This window comes from Loxodonta africana, chromosome 17 (genome assembly GCF_030014295.1).
Source record: "Loxodonta africana isolate mLoxAfr1 chromosome 17, mLoxAfr1.hap2, whole genome shotgun sequence".
In the NCBI taxonomy this organism is placed as follows: Eukaryota; Metazoa; Chordata; class Mammalia; order Proboscidea; family Elephantidae; genus Loxodonta; species Loxodonta africana.
In genome coordinates, this window is record NC_087358.1 from 4892935 (window position 1) to 4907384 (window position 14450).

Genomic DNA, 14450 nt, shown 5'->3' on the forward strand with positions numbered 1-14450 from the left:
TGTGTCCACCAGCAGGATAACCAGTAAGTGGTTTTCATTAAGCTCCGGGGAGAGTGGAGACTGGCTATCAGAATGGGAACCTCCTTATGTTTCTCTTCTCTGCCACCGTCGTTGTTGGGCGCCATCAGGTTGATTCTGACTCATAATGACCCCACGTGACAGAGCTGCCCCACAGGACTTCCCAGGATGTAACCTGCACAGGAGCAGATCACCAGGTCTTTTCTTCCGCAGAGCTGTGGGTGGGTTTTGACCTGCCAACCTTTGGGTAAGCCACCAGTGCTCCTTCCTCTGACTTTTTGCGCAGGAAGAAATCATGATTTTTAGGGATATACAAAATGGCACCAGTCTGTGTTTCTAAAAACAAAGAAGGACTTTAGTGTGTGGGTGTGAAATTTATAAAACCCCACCAACTTTTACTGATGTATAAACTATTACTGAAAGTATCATATTTTTACACAAATAACACACATGTCCTACATTTTTTTTTTTGCCAACTGTGCCTTCCCCCTGCAAGGTATTTTTATAAGCACCCTATGCTAATTCCAACTCGTAGTGACCCTATAGGACAGAGTAGAATTGCCCCAAAGGGTTTCCCAGGAGTGGCTGGTGGATTCGAACTGCTGACCTTTCGGTTATCTGCTGTAGCACTGAGCCAGAATTGATGGCAATGGATTTGGTTTTTTTTTTTGGTTCTATGCTAATTTTTTTTTTTACAGCGACTAATTGGGAGGGTGTGGCTGGCAAAAAAACATAGAACGTGTGCCTTATTTGTGTAAAATCTCCGTAATTCAGAACATGAAGCCGGTTTGCACACTGACCTTTCGTCACATTCTTTCACTACCTTGCTCTCTTCAGCGTCTGGGAAACCGTCCTGGCCGGCCACCACTGTGTTGCTGCTGGATGTGGTTCCTGCCGGTGGGGTTAAAAGAAAGAAACTTAGAAAAAGAAGCAGTGGAAGGGTCCAGCTCACGTCTCAAGCAGTTCTAGGAAAGGATTTCCTGTAAAACCCCACGTTTGGAGGGTTCCTTATGTCTTCTGCAGAGTCTCAGACATTCTAAACAGGCTTCCAAGCCCACACCACTGACATGGGAGAAGCGCAGACATCTGTTCGGGTCAAAGCAAATTCCTCTGCTGTCTTGTAAAGCGAGGCGACCACATTCTTGAGACCTGTTCTTCCTGGCCACTTATTCGTGGCCAGCCCTGCAGTGAGCTGCTCTCGCACTTCTGGGTCTCGGAGTTACCACACTACTGTTAGCGAAGCAAGGCCAAGTACCCAGAGCCTCTGCTTCCTAGGCTGCTGCTTCCCTGCAAGAATGCGCTTCTGGCGCCTGTGGGCAGGGCAAGAAGGGGACACAGGAGACAGGGGATCTCGGGGGCGGGGGGGGGAGAAGGGGACACAGGAGACAGGGGATCTCGGGGGCGGGGGGGGAGAAGGGGACACAGGAGACAGGGGATCGCGGGGGTGGGGGGGAGAGAAGGGGACACAGGAGACGGGATCGCGGGGGCGGGGGAGAAATGCCACGGCAGTTGTGACATTAGATGTATCGGGAGGAAGCCGGCGTCAAGGAATTTGAGGAGGACACTGTACACCTCAGGAAATGACACTCCGGGACCAGTTTACTGAAAGCGGTAGTTCTGCTGGGGGGTATTTAGTCAATCTTGGGGGATCATTGTCATTGTTGTTAGGTGCTGTCAAGTCGGTTCTGACTCATAGTGACCCCATGTGACACAGTGGTCCCCCTGTCTTTCTGATCACTTCTCTTTTATATCTCAAGAGAGATTGGCTCAATATACAACCTAATCTTGTAAATTTAGTTCTGCCTCATTAACATAACTGCTGCTAATCCTGCCTTATTAACATCATAGAGATACGATTTACAACACGTAGGAAAATCACATCAGATGACAAAATGGTGGACAATCACACAGTACTGGGAACCATGGCCTAGCCACATTGACACACATACTTTGGGGGACACAATTCAATCCATGACACACGCACAGGCACTTGGGAAACTATGGCTGTATCTTCAGGCATCTCCAACCATCTCTCACGTGGACGTACACACAGGCAGAGGAGGGAAGACACACACACACACTTATGTCTTTCCACTGGTCGACATAAATGACATCCAGGGACATGTGACAAGATGTCTACCCAGCGCTCTGTCCTACCAGAGGCCACTGCGGAAGCCTTGCTGCTGGCCGTGAAGCGGTAGAAGGGTGGGTTGTCACAGTGCTGGACAATAGGGTTGACCGGCTCCGTCTGTTGCAGCTCGAACAGCAGCTCCTCCATGGTTTGAATGGTGTTGTTACGGCACAGGTATATGGCCACCTTTTTAATCTAAGAAGATGAAAAGAAAACAAGGGCCGTTTCCAGCGTCTCATCCACAAGTCTGTCCACCACCTGTCTGTCAGCCTGTTGTACTGTGGTGGTTTGCGTGGTGTTGTGATACTGGAAACTATGCCACCAGAATTTCAAATACCAGCAGGTTCACGGTGGGTAGACAAGTTTCAGTGGAGCTTCCAGACTAAGATAGACTAGGAAGAAAGGCCTGGCAATCTACTGATGAAAATTAGCCAGTGAAAACCCTATGGATGACATGAGAATATTGTCCCACTCGCTCACTTCGGACATGTCATTGGGAGGGATCAACCACTGGAGGAGGACATGATGATTGGTGAAGTAGAGGGCCAGTGAGGGCAAGGGAGACCCTAGGTGAGACAGATTGGCACAAAACGCACAACGATGACCTCAAACACGCTGGCTGTGGTGAGGATCATGCAACATCGGGCAACATTTCATTCTGTTGTACGTAGGGTCGCCATGAATTGGAGTCAACTCAACAACAGCTACCAACACTAACAACAGTCCACAGAATGTGAGCTATTGAAAGCACAGAAGACACCCCCTCATTCTGATGAGTGCGTCCCCACCCAGGAGGCAGGTCTGGGGGTACATGCCAGTCAGGTCTCATTCAGACTTGATATTCCTGAGAGCCAGTCTGCGTGCTCTCAGGATAAACCAAGTGTTTGGATTACAACCCACCTGTCTTTGCGTGCACACCCCACAGGGTGGGTTGTTCTAAAGAAGGCTGCTTTACCTTCTCTAACCGCTGAGAGTAAGGAAGTTATTTCAGGACACATGGATTCTCTCTAAATGGAAAACTCGGCTTCTAAGCTCTTAAGAAAGAACTTTATTTATACAAACCACGGGAAAAACCCACTAGCTACTTTTGCTTAAAAAGGAACCCAGTCCCCGGGTATTCTCTTTTCCCTTAGAAACTAACCCGTTTTAGCAGTTTTTATGGTTTAAAATTTTAAAAATAACTCCGGATTATTAAAAATAAGCTCTGCATGATTGTGGGCCTCACAGTCAAAGCTGAGCTACGTAGGCTGCAACTCAGCTCACGTGGCCCAAAGGCACAGGGAGGTGTAAAATCTCTCAGAAAAACAACCAGCATAGAGACGCCTCTTGAGTTACAGTTTAAAAAATGCTGTCATTTTTGTGATCATAAAAACCGACTCATAGCGATTCTATAGGACAGAGTAGAACTGCCCCACAGAGTTTCCAAGGAGCGCCTGGCGGATTCGAGCTGCCGACCCTTTGGTTCGCAGCCGCAGCTCTTAACCACTACGCCACCAGGGTTTCCTTGTTGATCATATCACCTTTAAATACAAACCCTGGCTACCTGACATCTAAGGAGAATTGCTTTCTGCGTATTTCTCTCTTCTGCTGTCTAAATTTGAAGACTCTGAATTTTTATTCTGTTTCAAGAGCAAGAAAATATAAATATGAAACATCTTTGTTAGTTATAATCGTTACCAGTTGCTGCTGAATCGACTGTGCCTCACGGTGACACCAGGTGTGTCAAAGCAAAACTGTGCTCCCTCAGGTTGTCAATGGTGTGCCTCACAGTGACACCAGGTGTGTCAGAGTAAAACTGTGCTCCATCAGGTTGTCAATGGTGTGCCTCACGGTGACACCAGGTATGTCAAAGCAAAACTGTGCTCCCTCAGGTTGTCAATGGTGTGCCTCACAGTGACACCAGGTGTGTCAGAGTAAAACTGTGCTCCCTCAGGTTGTCAATGGTGTGCCTCACGGTGACACCAGGTGTGTCAGAGTAAAACTGTGCTCCCTCAGGTTGTCAATGGTGTGCCTCACGGTGACACCAGGTGTGTCAAAGCAAAACTGTGCTCCCTCAGGTTGTCAATGGTGTGCCTCACGGTGACACCAGGTGTGTCAGAGTAAAACTGTGCTCCCTCAGGTTGTCAATGGTGTGCCTCACGGTGACACCAGGTGTGTCAGAGTAAAACTGTGCTCCATCAGGTTGTCAATGGTGTGCCTCACGGTGACACCAGGTGTGTCAAAGCAAAACTGTGCTCCCTCAGGTTGTCAATGGTGTGCCTCACGGTGACACCAGGTGTGTCAGAGTAAAACTGTGCTCCCTCAGGTTGTCAATGGTGTGCCTCACGGTGACACCAGGTGTGTCAGAGTAAAACTGTGCTCCATCAGGTTGTCAATGGTGTGCCTCACGGTGACACCAGGTGTGTCAAAGCAAAACTGTGCTCCCTCAGGTTGTCAATGGCAGCTGATTTTTTTGGGAAATGAATCACCAGGCCTTTCTTCTGAGGTGCCCCTGGGTGGATTCAAATCTCCAACCTTTCCATTTGCAGACAAGTATGTTAGCCACTTGTACCACCCAGGGACGCCTTATTAGTTACAGCATAACATTTTGCCCAGCCCTCAATGTTTCTCTTACGTAATGTGGCGGATGTTTATAAAAGTTGGCATTTGGTAATTGACAGAAAATATTCATTCCTTAATTCATACATGTCTGTATCCAAGGGCTGAGAGACAGAGGATGACAGAGACATCACCAGCACACACACCGCAGCCTGGCTCTCAGGAGGCAAAAGGGAACTGTTACGTTACATGTCGTGGGTTGAACTGTGTCCCCCAAACATGTGTCAGCTTGGCTAGGCCATGACTCCCAGTGTTGTGTGGTTGCTCACCATTTTGTCATCTGATGTAATTACCTGTGTTGTAAATCCTAACCTCTGTGATGTTAATGAGCTGGGATTAGAGGCAGTTTTGTACATGAGGCAGGACTCAATCTACAGGATTAGGTTGTATCTTGAGTCAATCTCTTTTGAAATATAAAAGAGAGACTTGAGCAGAAAGGAGAAGGACCTCATTACTACCAGGCAAGATGAGCCAGGAGTAGAGCATGTCCTTTGGACTCAGGGTCCCTGTGCTGAGAAACATATAGGCCCAGGCGAAGATTGATGACAAGGACCTTCCCCCAGAGCCAACAGAGAAAGAAAGCCTTCCCCTGGAGCCGGTGCCCTGAAATTAGGCTTCTAGTCTCCTAAACTACGAGAGAGTATATTTCAGTTTGTTAAAGCCACCGACTTACGGTATTCCTGTTACAGCAGCACCAGTTAGCTAAGACATGTGCTCATGGAGTTACAGCGACTGAGAAACCCTGACACCTCTACGTTAGGTGGAGCAAAGAGTGCATCCTGATGTGCACAATGCGAACAGAGCCTCCGACAAGCGTGAGGATGCTCCGAAAGCCCGCGGGGCACTTACATAGGGCAAGAGGAGTGTATCACTGCTGACCCCACACAGGCTGATGAGAAACTGCAAGGTTATCCTCAGGTTGTTGCTCCATTTCTCGTTGTTGGCTAACGCGTTCCAAGCGTTTTCCATTTCTGACCCAGGAACTTCGTCTCCGTACTATAACGACACAAAATAAAAACAGGTCCAGGAGAAGCGTAGGGAACTGGGGTAAGGGAGCAAAACGTTTGATGAAATGTGGTGTTTAGAGACATTACCATCTTGAAATCACGAGAAGGGGGCTGTGTGGCCATCCATTAGAAAGATGACATTTTCTAGTAGATGACACTTTACAACGTCCCGCTCAGGGAGGAAAACAGCTGTTCCTGCCATTTTTTTAAGCTTTTTTTTTTTTTATTTGTTGTTGTTGAGAATATACATAGCTGAACCCACACCAATTCAACAATTTTTACATGTACAATTCAGTGACATTGATTATATCCCTCCTTCTCTGAACTGTTCCTCCTTCTCTGGCATGAACTCATTGTCCCCCAAGCTTCCTTTCTAAACTAACCTTTCAAGTTGCTGTTGTCAATTTGATCCCATATAGCTCTTAAAACAGCACAATGCTCAAGGCAGACATTCTTTACTAGTTAAGCTAAACTTCTTTTTGGCTTAAAAAAGGCTTCAGGGGTTATTTTTGGTTTGAGGCTTAAAGATTATCTCAGGGAAATAGCTCTGATCAAAAGGGGGAAAATGTAGAACAGAATTTAAAATTCTCATGGAATCCAGACTTTCTGGAGCTATGGAGGTTGGACGAACCCCCGAAACTATTGCCCTGAGATAGGTTTTTTTTTCCTTTTTTTAAATTGTGGTAAAAATACACATAACAAAACATTTGCCAATTCAACAACGTTTATACGTATAAAATTCAATGACATTGATCGTTCATCTTGTTGTACAACCAACCCCACTATCGTTTCCCAACTATATTCATGAAACTTTGAAGGATAAATGCCATTTTCCTTGGGTTTGCACAGGGGGTTCCACTGCCCTGGGTTTCCTCTGGCAACAGACCCGTGTTTAGGAGGATACCTTTTCTCTGAGTTTACCTTGGCTGTCATGTACATGAGATTATTCAGGACCAGTGACGTGGCTTCCGGAGAGCCCCAGCCATTCCCTTTCAGCCCATGGCAGGCAGTCACTTCCCCTTCCCGGTCCTTGGCTTCGTCCTCGGGGCTGCTGGGGCTTGACCCCGGGAGCAGGAGCCTGCTGTCCACCAGCTCGATGTTGTGCAGCCAGGGCAGCAGGTAGGCAAGCATGACCTGACGTCCGTTTGGATGAGTTGTGGGGAACCGCTGGCTCACCTCTAAAGAGAATTGCAGCAATGGAGAGTGGGATGTTGTTTTATCAAGATATACTAAAACATTACCTCTAACTTACAGCTTGATTTAGAGCCCCTGGGTGGTGCAAAGAGTTAACACACTCGGCTGCGAACCCAAAGGTTTCAAGGAAGACACTTGGTAAAATGCTGGTTTAGTGGAAAGATAATTGTATTGTTACAATAACCCTGATCACCATTTATTAAGAGATGGTGAGGCACTGTGCTCAGCATATTATGTACATTGAGATTATAGGTTTTAATTCTCACAATAGCCCAATGTGGGGCCTGACAGCCCTATTTTACACATGAGGAAACTGAGGAACAGGGAAGTTAAATAACTAGCCCAGCGGCACATGCAGCTAGTAAGTAGGGGAACTAGGACTTGAACCCATGTCCTTCTGACTCCAACACCTTTGCTATTTCCACCCTATTACAGCGTTTCCTCCAGGACAGGGTGTGAACTCATGAGGCGTTCTGACTCACTCCCCTTCCACAAGGCCTGCGAGCTGCCCACTGCTCTCTGTTCCTTAGCGCAGACAGAGCGCCAGATGTGGAATGAGAAGGCTTGAGGACAAGCCTGGGTTTAACGGCTCTGCGGCCTTATGGACATACTGGGCGTGAAAATGCTTTGTAAGCCACGAGCAGTCATCAAACTGGGCCAGTATCAGCTGCTGCCGAGTTACTCCGCTTGTGGCGACCCCACGTGTGCAGAGGGGAACTGCGCTCCGGCATCAGCTGCTGCCGAGTTACTCCGCTCGTGGCGACCCCACGTGTGCAGAGGGGAACTGTGCTCCAGCATCAGCTGCAGCCAAGTCGACTCCGCTTGTGGCGACCCCACTATGCAGAGGGGAACTGCGCTCCACAGGGTTTCCGGTGGCTGATTTTTCAGAAGTAGACCACCAGGCCTCTCTTCCGAGGCTCCTCTGGGTGGGTCTGAACCACCAACCTTTCAGCTAGTGGTGGAGTGCTTAACCGTTTGCGCCACCCAGGGAAGCACTCCTTGAAACACTAGTTGCTAGAAAGTGAGATGTAAATATCCAAATGAAACAGACCCAGCGTGTGGACTTGTGCTTGTGGGGTCGACTTGAAGACCACTTACTGTGTAGAAGTGGGTGCTGAGTGCTGCACTTTATTTTGGGAAATAAGTGGACACAAATGACAAAGGTGACTGTCCAGCCCCGTTCCTTTCACCGTTCCTTGCTCTGAGAGTGTTTTTGCCCTGCAGCAACACTGAATTTTGTAATTGGAATGAGCTCTCTCTAACGAGTTTTATGTACACTCTGTAAGCTCTGAAGCACTCTCTTATTTCTAATGTCTTGAGAAGAGACTCTTTTATTCTAAGGGACATTGGAAAGCTCGTTCTCACGCACTTATCATCCAGTGGAGCCCGTGATCTCGTTTAGAGAGCTCCTAGCTGCTAAACGACAGAACAACACAGACGCCAGGAATTACACCAAGATCCCTGAAACGGCACCTTTAATTGATTTTGAGTTTTTCCTAAAATTATACTTAAACCCCAAATCAAACCCAACCCACCACCATTGAGTGAATTCTGATTCATAGCAACCCTACAGGACAAGGCAGAACTGTCCCACAGGGTTTCCAAGGCTGTAATCTTCATGGAAGCTGGCTGCCACCTCTTTCTCCCACGGGACAGCTAGAGGGTTCCAGCCGATGGACTTTTGGTTAGCAGCTGAGCACTTGACTGCTGCATCTCCAGGGCTCCTTTCAAAATTACAATTACAATTTATTTTGAAAAATAAGAATATATTTAACAGTGTGCCACAATGGCCAGAAAGTATTAAGATGCTATGTTTTACACAGGTCAGCATTTCAAAATTCACTTCTTAACTTTATGGATGTTATCGCTGTATTATAAACTGTCACAATGTATATTCAGGTCCTCATAAAATTGGAACATTCTTTTGTTCCAATGTACTGAGCATTTTCTGGGTGCAAGCCACTATGTTATGTACTCTGGAGATGCAAAGACGTGCAGAACACACAGCTCTGGCCTCCGAGGCAGTGCTCTGAGACCCGTTACACAGTCAAGCAACACTGGGGCAAGGTAGAAAGTGACAAATGACCCAAGAAAGGCAGCAACGCAATGCTTCAGGGTTGGGCGGAGGAAAATGGCTTCTCATACAAAAATCTGGGACAGGTTTATGGAGGAAGAAGTAATTAAACTCCTCTAGAAATGATCTGACGGACATGGTGGTTCAGTAGTAAAATTCTCGTCTTCCATGCAGGAGACTCAGGTTCGATTCCCGACCAGTGCACCTCATGCACAGCCATCACCCGTCCGTCAGTGGAGTCTTCCGTGGTGTTATGATTCTGAACAGGTTTCAGCAGGGCCTCCAGACTAAGATGGCCTAGGAAGAAAGGCTTGGAATCCTACTTCTGAAAAATGGCCAAGGGGAGCCCTGTGGATCACAATGGTACGGTCTCCAATGGGTCAAGGGGTTGGAGCAGGACTGGGCAGCGTTTTTTTCTGCTGTGCACGGGGTTGCCATGAGCTGGGGCCATTGCAACAACAACAACAACAACAACAAGAAGGAAGGTCTAGACTTTGGAAAGGAAAAGACCAACCCAATCAGAGGGACAACAGCTATTAGAAATACCTGTCTTTTAACAATGGTATCTGGGGTCCCTGGGTGGTGCAAATTGTTAAGTGCTCTTGACTACTAGCTGAAAGGTTGGTGGTTTGAACCCACCCAGAGGTGCCTTGGAAGAAAGGCCTGGTAATCTGCTTCTGAAAGGTCGCAGCCTTGGAAGCCCTATGGAGCAGTTCCACTCTGAAACACACGGGGTTGCCATGAGTCAGAATGGACTTGGTGGCAACTCACAACAACAAACAGTGGTATAAAAATCTATACACTTTTTATAGCAACAACTGCCTTCTAACACATTACATAATTTAGGGATTTAGTATGTTTATTGCATCTTGTCTGGCAGGATGTAAACTCCACGAGGGTGAGGATTCTGTGTGGGGTGTCCTGAGTGCCTAGCTCAAGGCCTGGATTGTACAGGTGTTCGACAGCCATTCAAAAACTACGGTTTCTGAAGAGAGAGAGAAGAGGGAAAAAACAAAGCCACAGGCATGCAAACACCCCCCTCACCCCACCATTTGCCCTTCCAGAAAGAACGAAACGAAGCGTGAGAGAAGTCAGTGGGTGCTGGCTCTGTTTTCGGGCTCCTTTGGGAGGGGCCAGAGCGGCCCGTCTGTCTGCTTACAGGTAATTAGGTTATCTGCAGTGACAGGCTACAGCAGTTTCCCCACGGGGTTTATAACAGTGAAGGCAGTGAAAACACGAGCCAGAAATCTATTTTAGCCTCCTTCGCTTTCCATGTAATTTTTTTTTTTTTTTAAAGTTCTTCCTAAGTCAAAAGAGCACAAAGGTAAATTCTTGAAGAAAATCTAGGTGGAACCTGCTTGCGACTCATTATGTGAGCTTTTTTTCTTGTTAAATGTGCTTGAATACTTAACATCTCTTCCCTCCTGAACTGTCAATGTGGCGCAGTGGTTATGTGCTCGACTGCTAACCAAAAGGTTGGTGTTTGAATCCAACAGTGGCTTCGCGGGAGAAAGATGCTGCAGTCTGCTTCCATAAAGATGACAGCCTTGGAAATCCTATGGAGCAGTTCTAATTTGCCCTGTAGGGTTGCTATGAGTTGGAATCTACTCAATGGCAGTGGGTTTGATTTGGGTCTCACTTCACTAGCTTCTCCCTCTCAGCTAACAAACATGCTCAAACAGCTCTTGTCCTTAAAATCTCCTCCTCCTTCCATGAGCTGTGTGGCTCACTGTAGTGCCTTTCACTCTTTCTTCTTTCTCAGCCAGGCCGCTTACTCTGGCTCCTGCTGCCAGCTCTCCATGGAAACCATCAGCACTTACCAATGCATTGTGAATTCCAGAGGGTCATTTTTAGACCTTATCTTCTGTAATCTCTCTGCTCTATTCAAGACCACACACTGCTCACTGCCTCCTTCTCAGGCCTCTTCTTTCTGAGTTTCTACTGGGCCGTCTTCCTCTCTAAACATGCCCACACTCCTTTTCTGTACCCTCATTCTTCCTTGGCCCAGTCCTCAAAAGCTGGGTGTCCACAAACTGAACATTCTGATCAAAGATTCTATAGAGGAATCCTAATCAAAAGGGGGAAAAATGCAGAACAGAATTTTAAAATCTCACAGAATGCAGACTTTCTGGAGTCACTGAGGCTGGATGAACCCTCCACACTACTGCCCTGAGATAATCTTTGAACCTTAAACCAAAAATATCCCCTGGAGTCTTTTTAAAACCAAACAATACTTCAGCTTAACTAATCAAGAATGTCTGCCTTGAGCATCGAGCTCTTTTAAGAACTATTTATATGGGATCAAATTGACAACAGCAACTTGAAAGATTAGATGGGAAGCTTAGAGGTCCATGAGTTTATGTTAATGGGGGAAGAACAATTTGAAAAAGGAGGATGAGAATGGTTGCATAACTTGAATGTCATCAGTGTAACTAAATTGTGCATATAGAAATTACTGAATTGGTATATGTTCTGCTGTGTATATTCTCAACAACAGTAACAAAAAGTAAAATAAATTGAAAAAAAAAAAAAGTTAGGTGTCCAGGTTCTTTCTTTTTTATGCCGTGCTCTTTCTATTCCTGATCTCATTTGGCCCCTTGATTCTAACCACTCCATCCTTCTGTCAGCTGGTGCCAACCTTCCCGTTGACCACGTCTGCATGTATGTGGAGATGTCCAACAGATGCCTACCACACAATGTCATAAGCTGAGCTCAAGCCCTCTATCCCTCCCTAGCCCTTCCCTTCTCCCTGTATTGATTATCTAAGTGGGATATCACCACCCACCTCCCAAATCAATCACTCATCTGTCTCTCTGATGCTGGAAGCATTGCCACCAGTATTTCAAATCTCAGCAGGGTTACCTGTTGGGGGGGGGGCGCAGGTTTCAGCAGAGCTTCCAGACTAAGACAGACTGGAAAGAAAGGCCTGACCATCTATTTCCAAAAATTAGCCAATGAAAACCCTGTGGATCACAGAATATTGTCCAAGACTTTGACTCGTTTTGGACATGTCAACAGGAGGGACCACTTGCAGGAGAGGGACATCATGGTTGGTTAAATGCAGGGCCAGCAAATGCGAGGGAGACCCTCAGTGAGATGGACTGACACGGTGGCTGCAACAATGAACTCAAACATAGCAGCGACTGTGAGGATGGCACAGGACTGTGCCACGTTCCGTCCTGCGTACGGGGGGTCACCATGAGTTGGATCTGACTCCATGGCAACTAAAACATCACCTCCCAAATATCACACCAGGTACCTCTTCTGCGGATTCTGCCCCTACGTCTCTGGTCTCTCCACGCTCACAGTGCTCTCAGCGTAGCCTCCTTTCTTAACTGGCTTCCTCTCTCTAGACTTAATGCTCCTGAATCCATCCTCCACACGGCAGCCAGCCTTTCTAAAATGCATTCTCAGCTCGTCAGGCCCTCTTCTTGCTGGGAACTTATCAGTGGTTCCAAAATCCCAGCAGCTGCTTGGATGCCTTCCTGTTTGTAGGGTTTGGAGGGGAGGAGGGATCAAGGGACACATACAGAAACTCACTGGCCTGCAGACTCCTGAGGGTATGACACGAGGCCTCCGAGGATGTGGCTGCTGCCCCCTCTGACTTTCCCCCTTCCCTACACGTCCTGTTAGCCAGCTGACCTCTCTGTAGTCTCGCAAACACACCAGGCTACTTAGGCCTTTAAGGCAAGCTACGCCACTTGGCTGGCCTGCAGTGGCCGTCAGCTGCATGTCTGTCTTGCAAGTCAATTTCTATTCTTATCTTCAGTTGCTGCTCAGGCATCAGCTTGTCTGCCAAGTCCTTCCTGGTACCTGTGGCCCCACGACGGGACATTTCCTCATCTTCCGTCTCACTTACTGGACGTATCGTTCCCTATGGTACTTGCTACACTGTATCATAATCGTGTGATCCCACATCTAGATTGCTAGACTACGATCCCTTGGGAAGACTGCTTTACTCATCTTTGTAGCCCTAGGCCCTAATACAAACCTTGGACGAAGAGAATAAAAATAAATTTTAGTTTTCTAAGAAGAGAGTTAATTTACTGAGGAAGTTTCTCGTGGGTCTTTCCAGTGTTTCAGGTGCCATCCAAGGATGTGGCTAACTCTGCCTAAGGTCGTCGGAGTGGTCCTCACAGTTGTTGTTGGGTGCCGTGAAGTCGATTCCGACTCACGGTGACCCCGTGCGACAGAGCAGAACTAAGGTAGATGGAGTGGTCCTCATAGTTGTTGGGTGCCGTGAAGTCGATTCCAACTCATGGTGACCCCGTGCGACAGAGCAGAACTGCCCCAGGGTTTCCTACGCTGCAGTCTTTATGGGGGCAGATCACCAGGTCTTTCTCCCACAGAGCCACTGGGTGGGTTTGAATTGTCAGACTTTTAGGTCTGCAGCCAAGTACTTCACCGTCGTGCCACCGAGCCTCTTGTTTTCACAGTAGAGGTAGATTTTACATTAGATCTTAAAGAAGGTCTGGATTTGTGGAGAGCAGAGGGGCCATTCCCGGCAGAGGGCACAAAATGGACAAAAGCAAAGATTTGCAGAAGGGCCTGGATGCTGATGAAAGCCTACGTGAGACTGGAGTAGAGGGTTCTGGATGAAGAGATGGAAATCAAGTTTGTGTGGTAAAAAAAAAAAATTTTTTTTTTTTTTTATAAAAAGACGGTTTTTTTTGCTTGTTTGTTTTTAATAGGTTAAGAGGTTACAATTTTATAGCACTGGCTTTGGAGGGAGACAGATCTACTTTTAATTCCAGCTTGGTTGTTTACTAGCTACGTGGTCTTGAGAAAATTGTTTGACAGGTCTAAGGTTTGGTAGGAGCCCTGGTGGTGCAACGGTTAAGTGCTTGGATGCTAACAGAAAGGTAGGTGGTTCGATCCCACCCAGAGGCTCCACGGTAGAAAGATCTGGCGATCTGGTCCCATAAAGGTTCCTGCCTAGGAAACCCTACGGGGCAGTTCTACTCATCACATGGGGTCGCTATGAGTGGGAAACACCTTGATGGCAACAAGCAACAATAAGGTTTGGCTTTTCATCTGTAAAGTCGGGATGATGATGATAGTGGTGATGATGATGGCGGTGGTGATAATGTCAACCCAGGACCGTGCCAGTGCTTTACAATTCTTATTGGCTCATTTTAAACCTCACAGCCTACGAAGTAACCAGCTTCTATTACCACAGAAGAGGAGATGGAGTTCGGAGGCTTCATGACTTGTCCAAAGTCAAACAGGGCCAGGAATGGAACCCAGGTGACCTGATTCTGCAGCCTCATTTCTAAAACCATACCCATGGAGTTGGAAAGATTAAATAAGTAAGATGCATTTAAAGGGTCTAGCAAAGAGCCTGGCATATATTAAGCACTCCATAATTGGAAGTGGTTATTACCAGCAACTCTTTTTAGGACAACTGGGCAGAGAAGTTTGAGCTAGG

The 14450-nt window shown here is 47.1% G+C and overlaps 1 protein-coding gene across 11 annotated transcripts in view; it reads right to left on the reverse strand.

Moving 5' to 3' along the window:
- FRY (FRY microtubule binding protein) overlaps window positions 1–14450 on the reverse strand; it is a 401382-nt gene that overhangs the window by 98369 nt on the left and 288563 nt on the right. For all 11 annotated transcript variants that reach the window (XM_064269940.1, XM_064269933.1, XM_064269932.1 and 8 more), the window contains 4 exons: window positions 6676–6932; window positions 5597–5743; window positions 2176–2344; window positions 819–909 (listed from right to left, as the gene is read on the reverse strand). In XM_064269940.1, the coding sequence (XP_064126010.1) occupies window positions 819–909; window positions 2176–2344; window positions 5597–5743; window positions 6676–6932 (664 nt within the window). The remainder of the gene's footprint in view (window positions 1–818; window positions 910–2175; window positions 2345–5596; window positions 5744–6675; window positions 6933–14450) is intronic.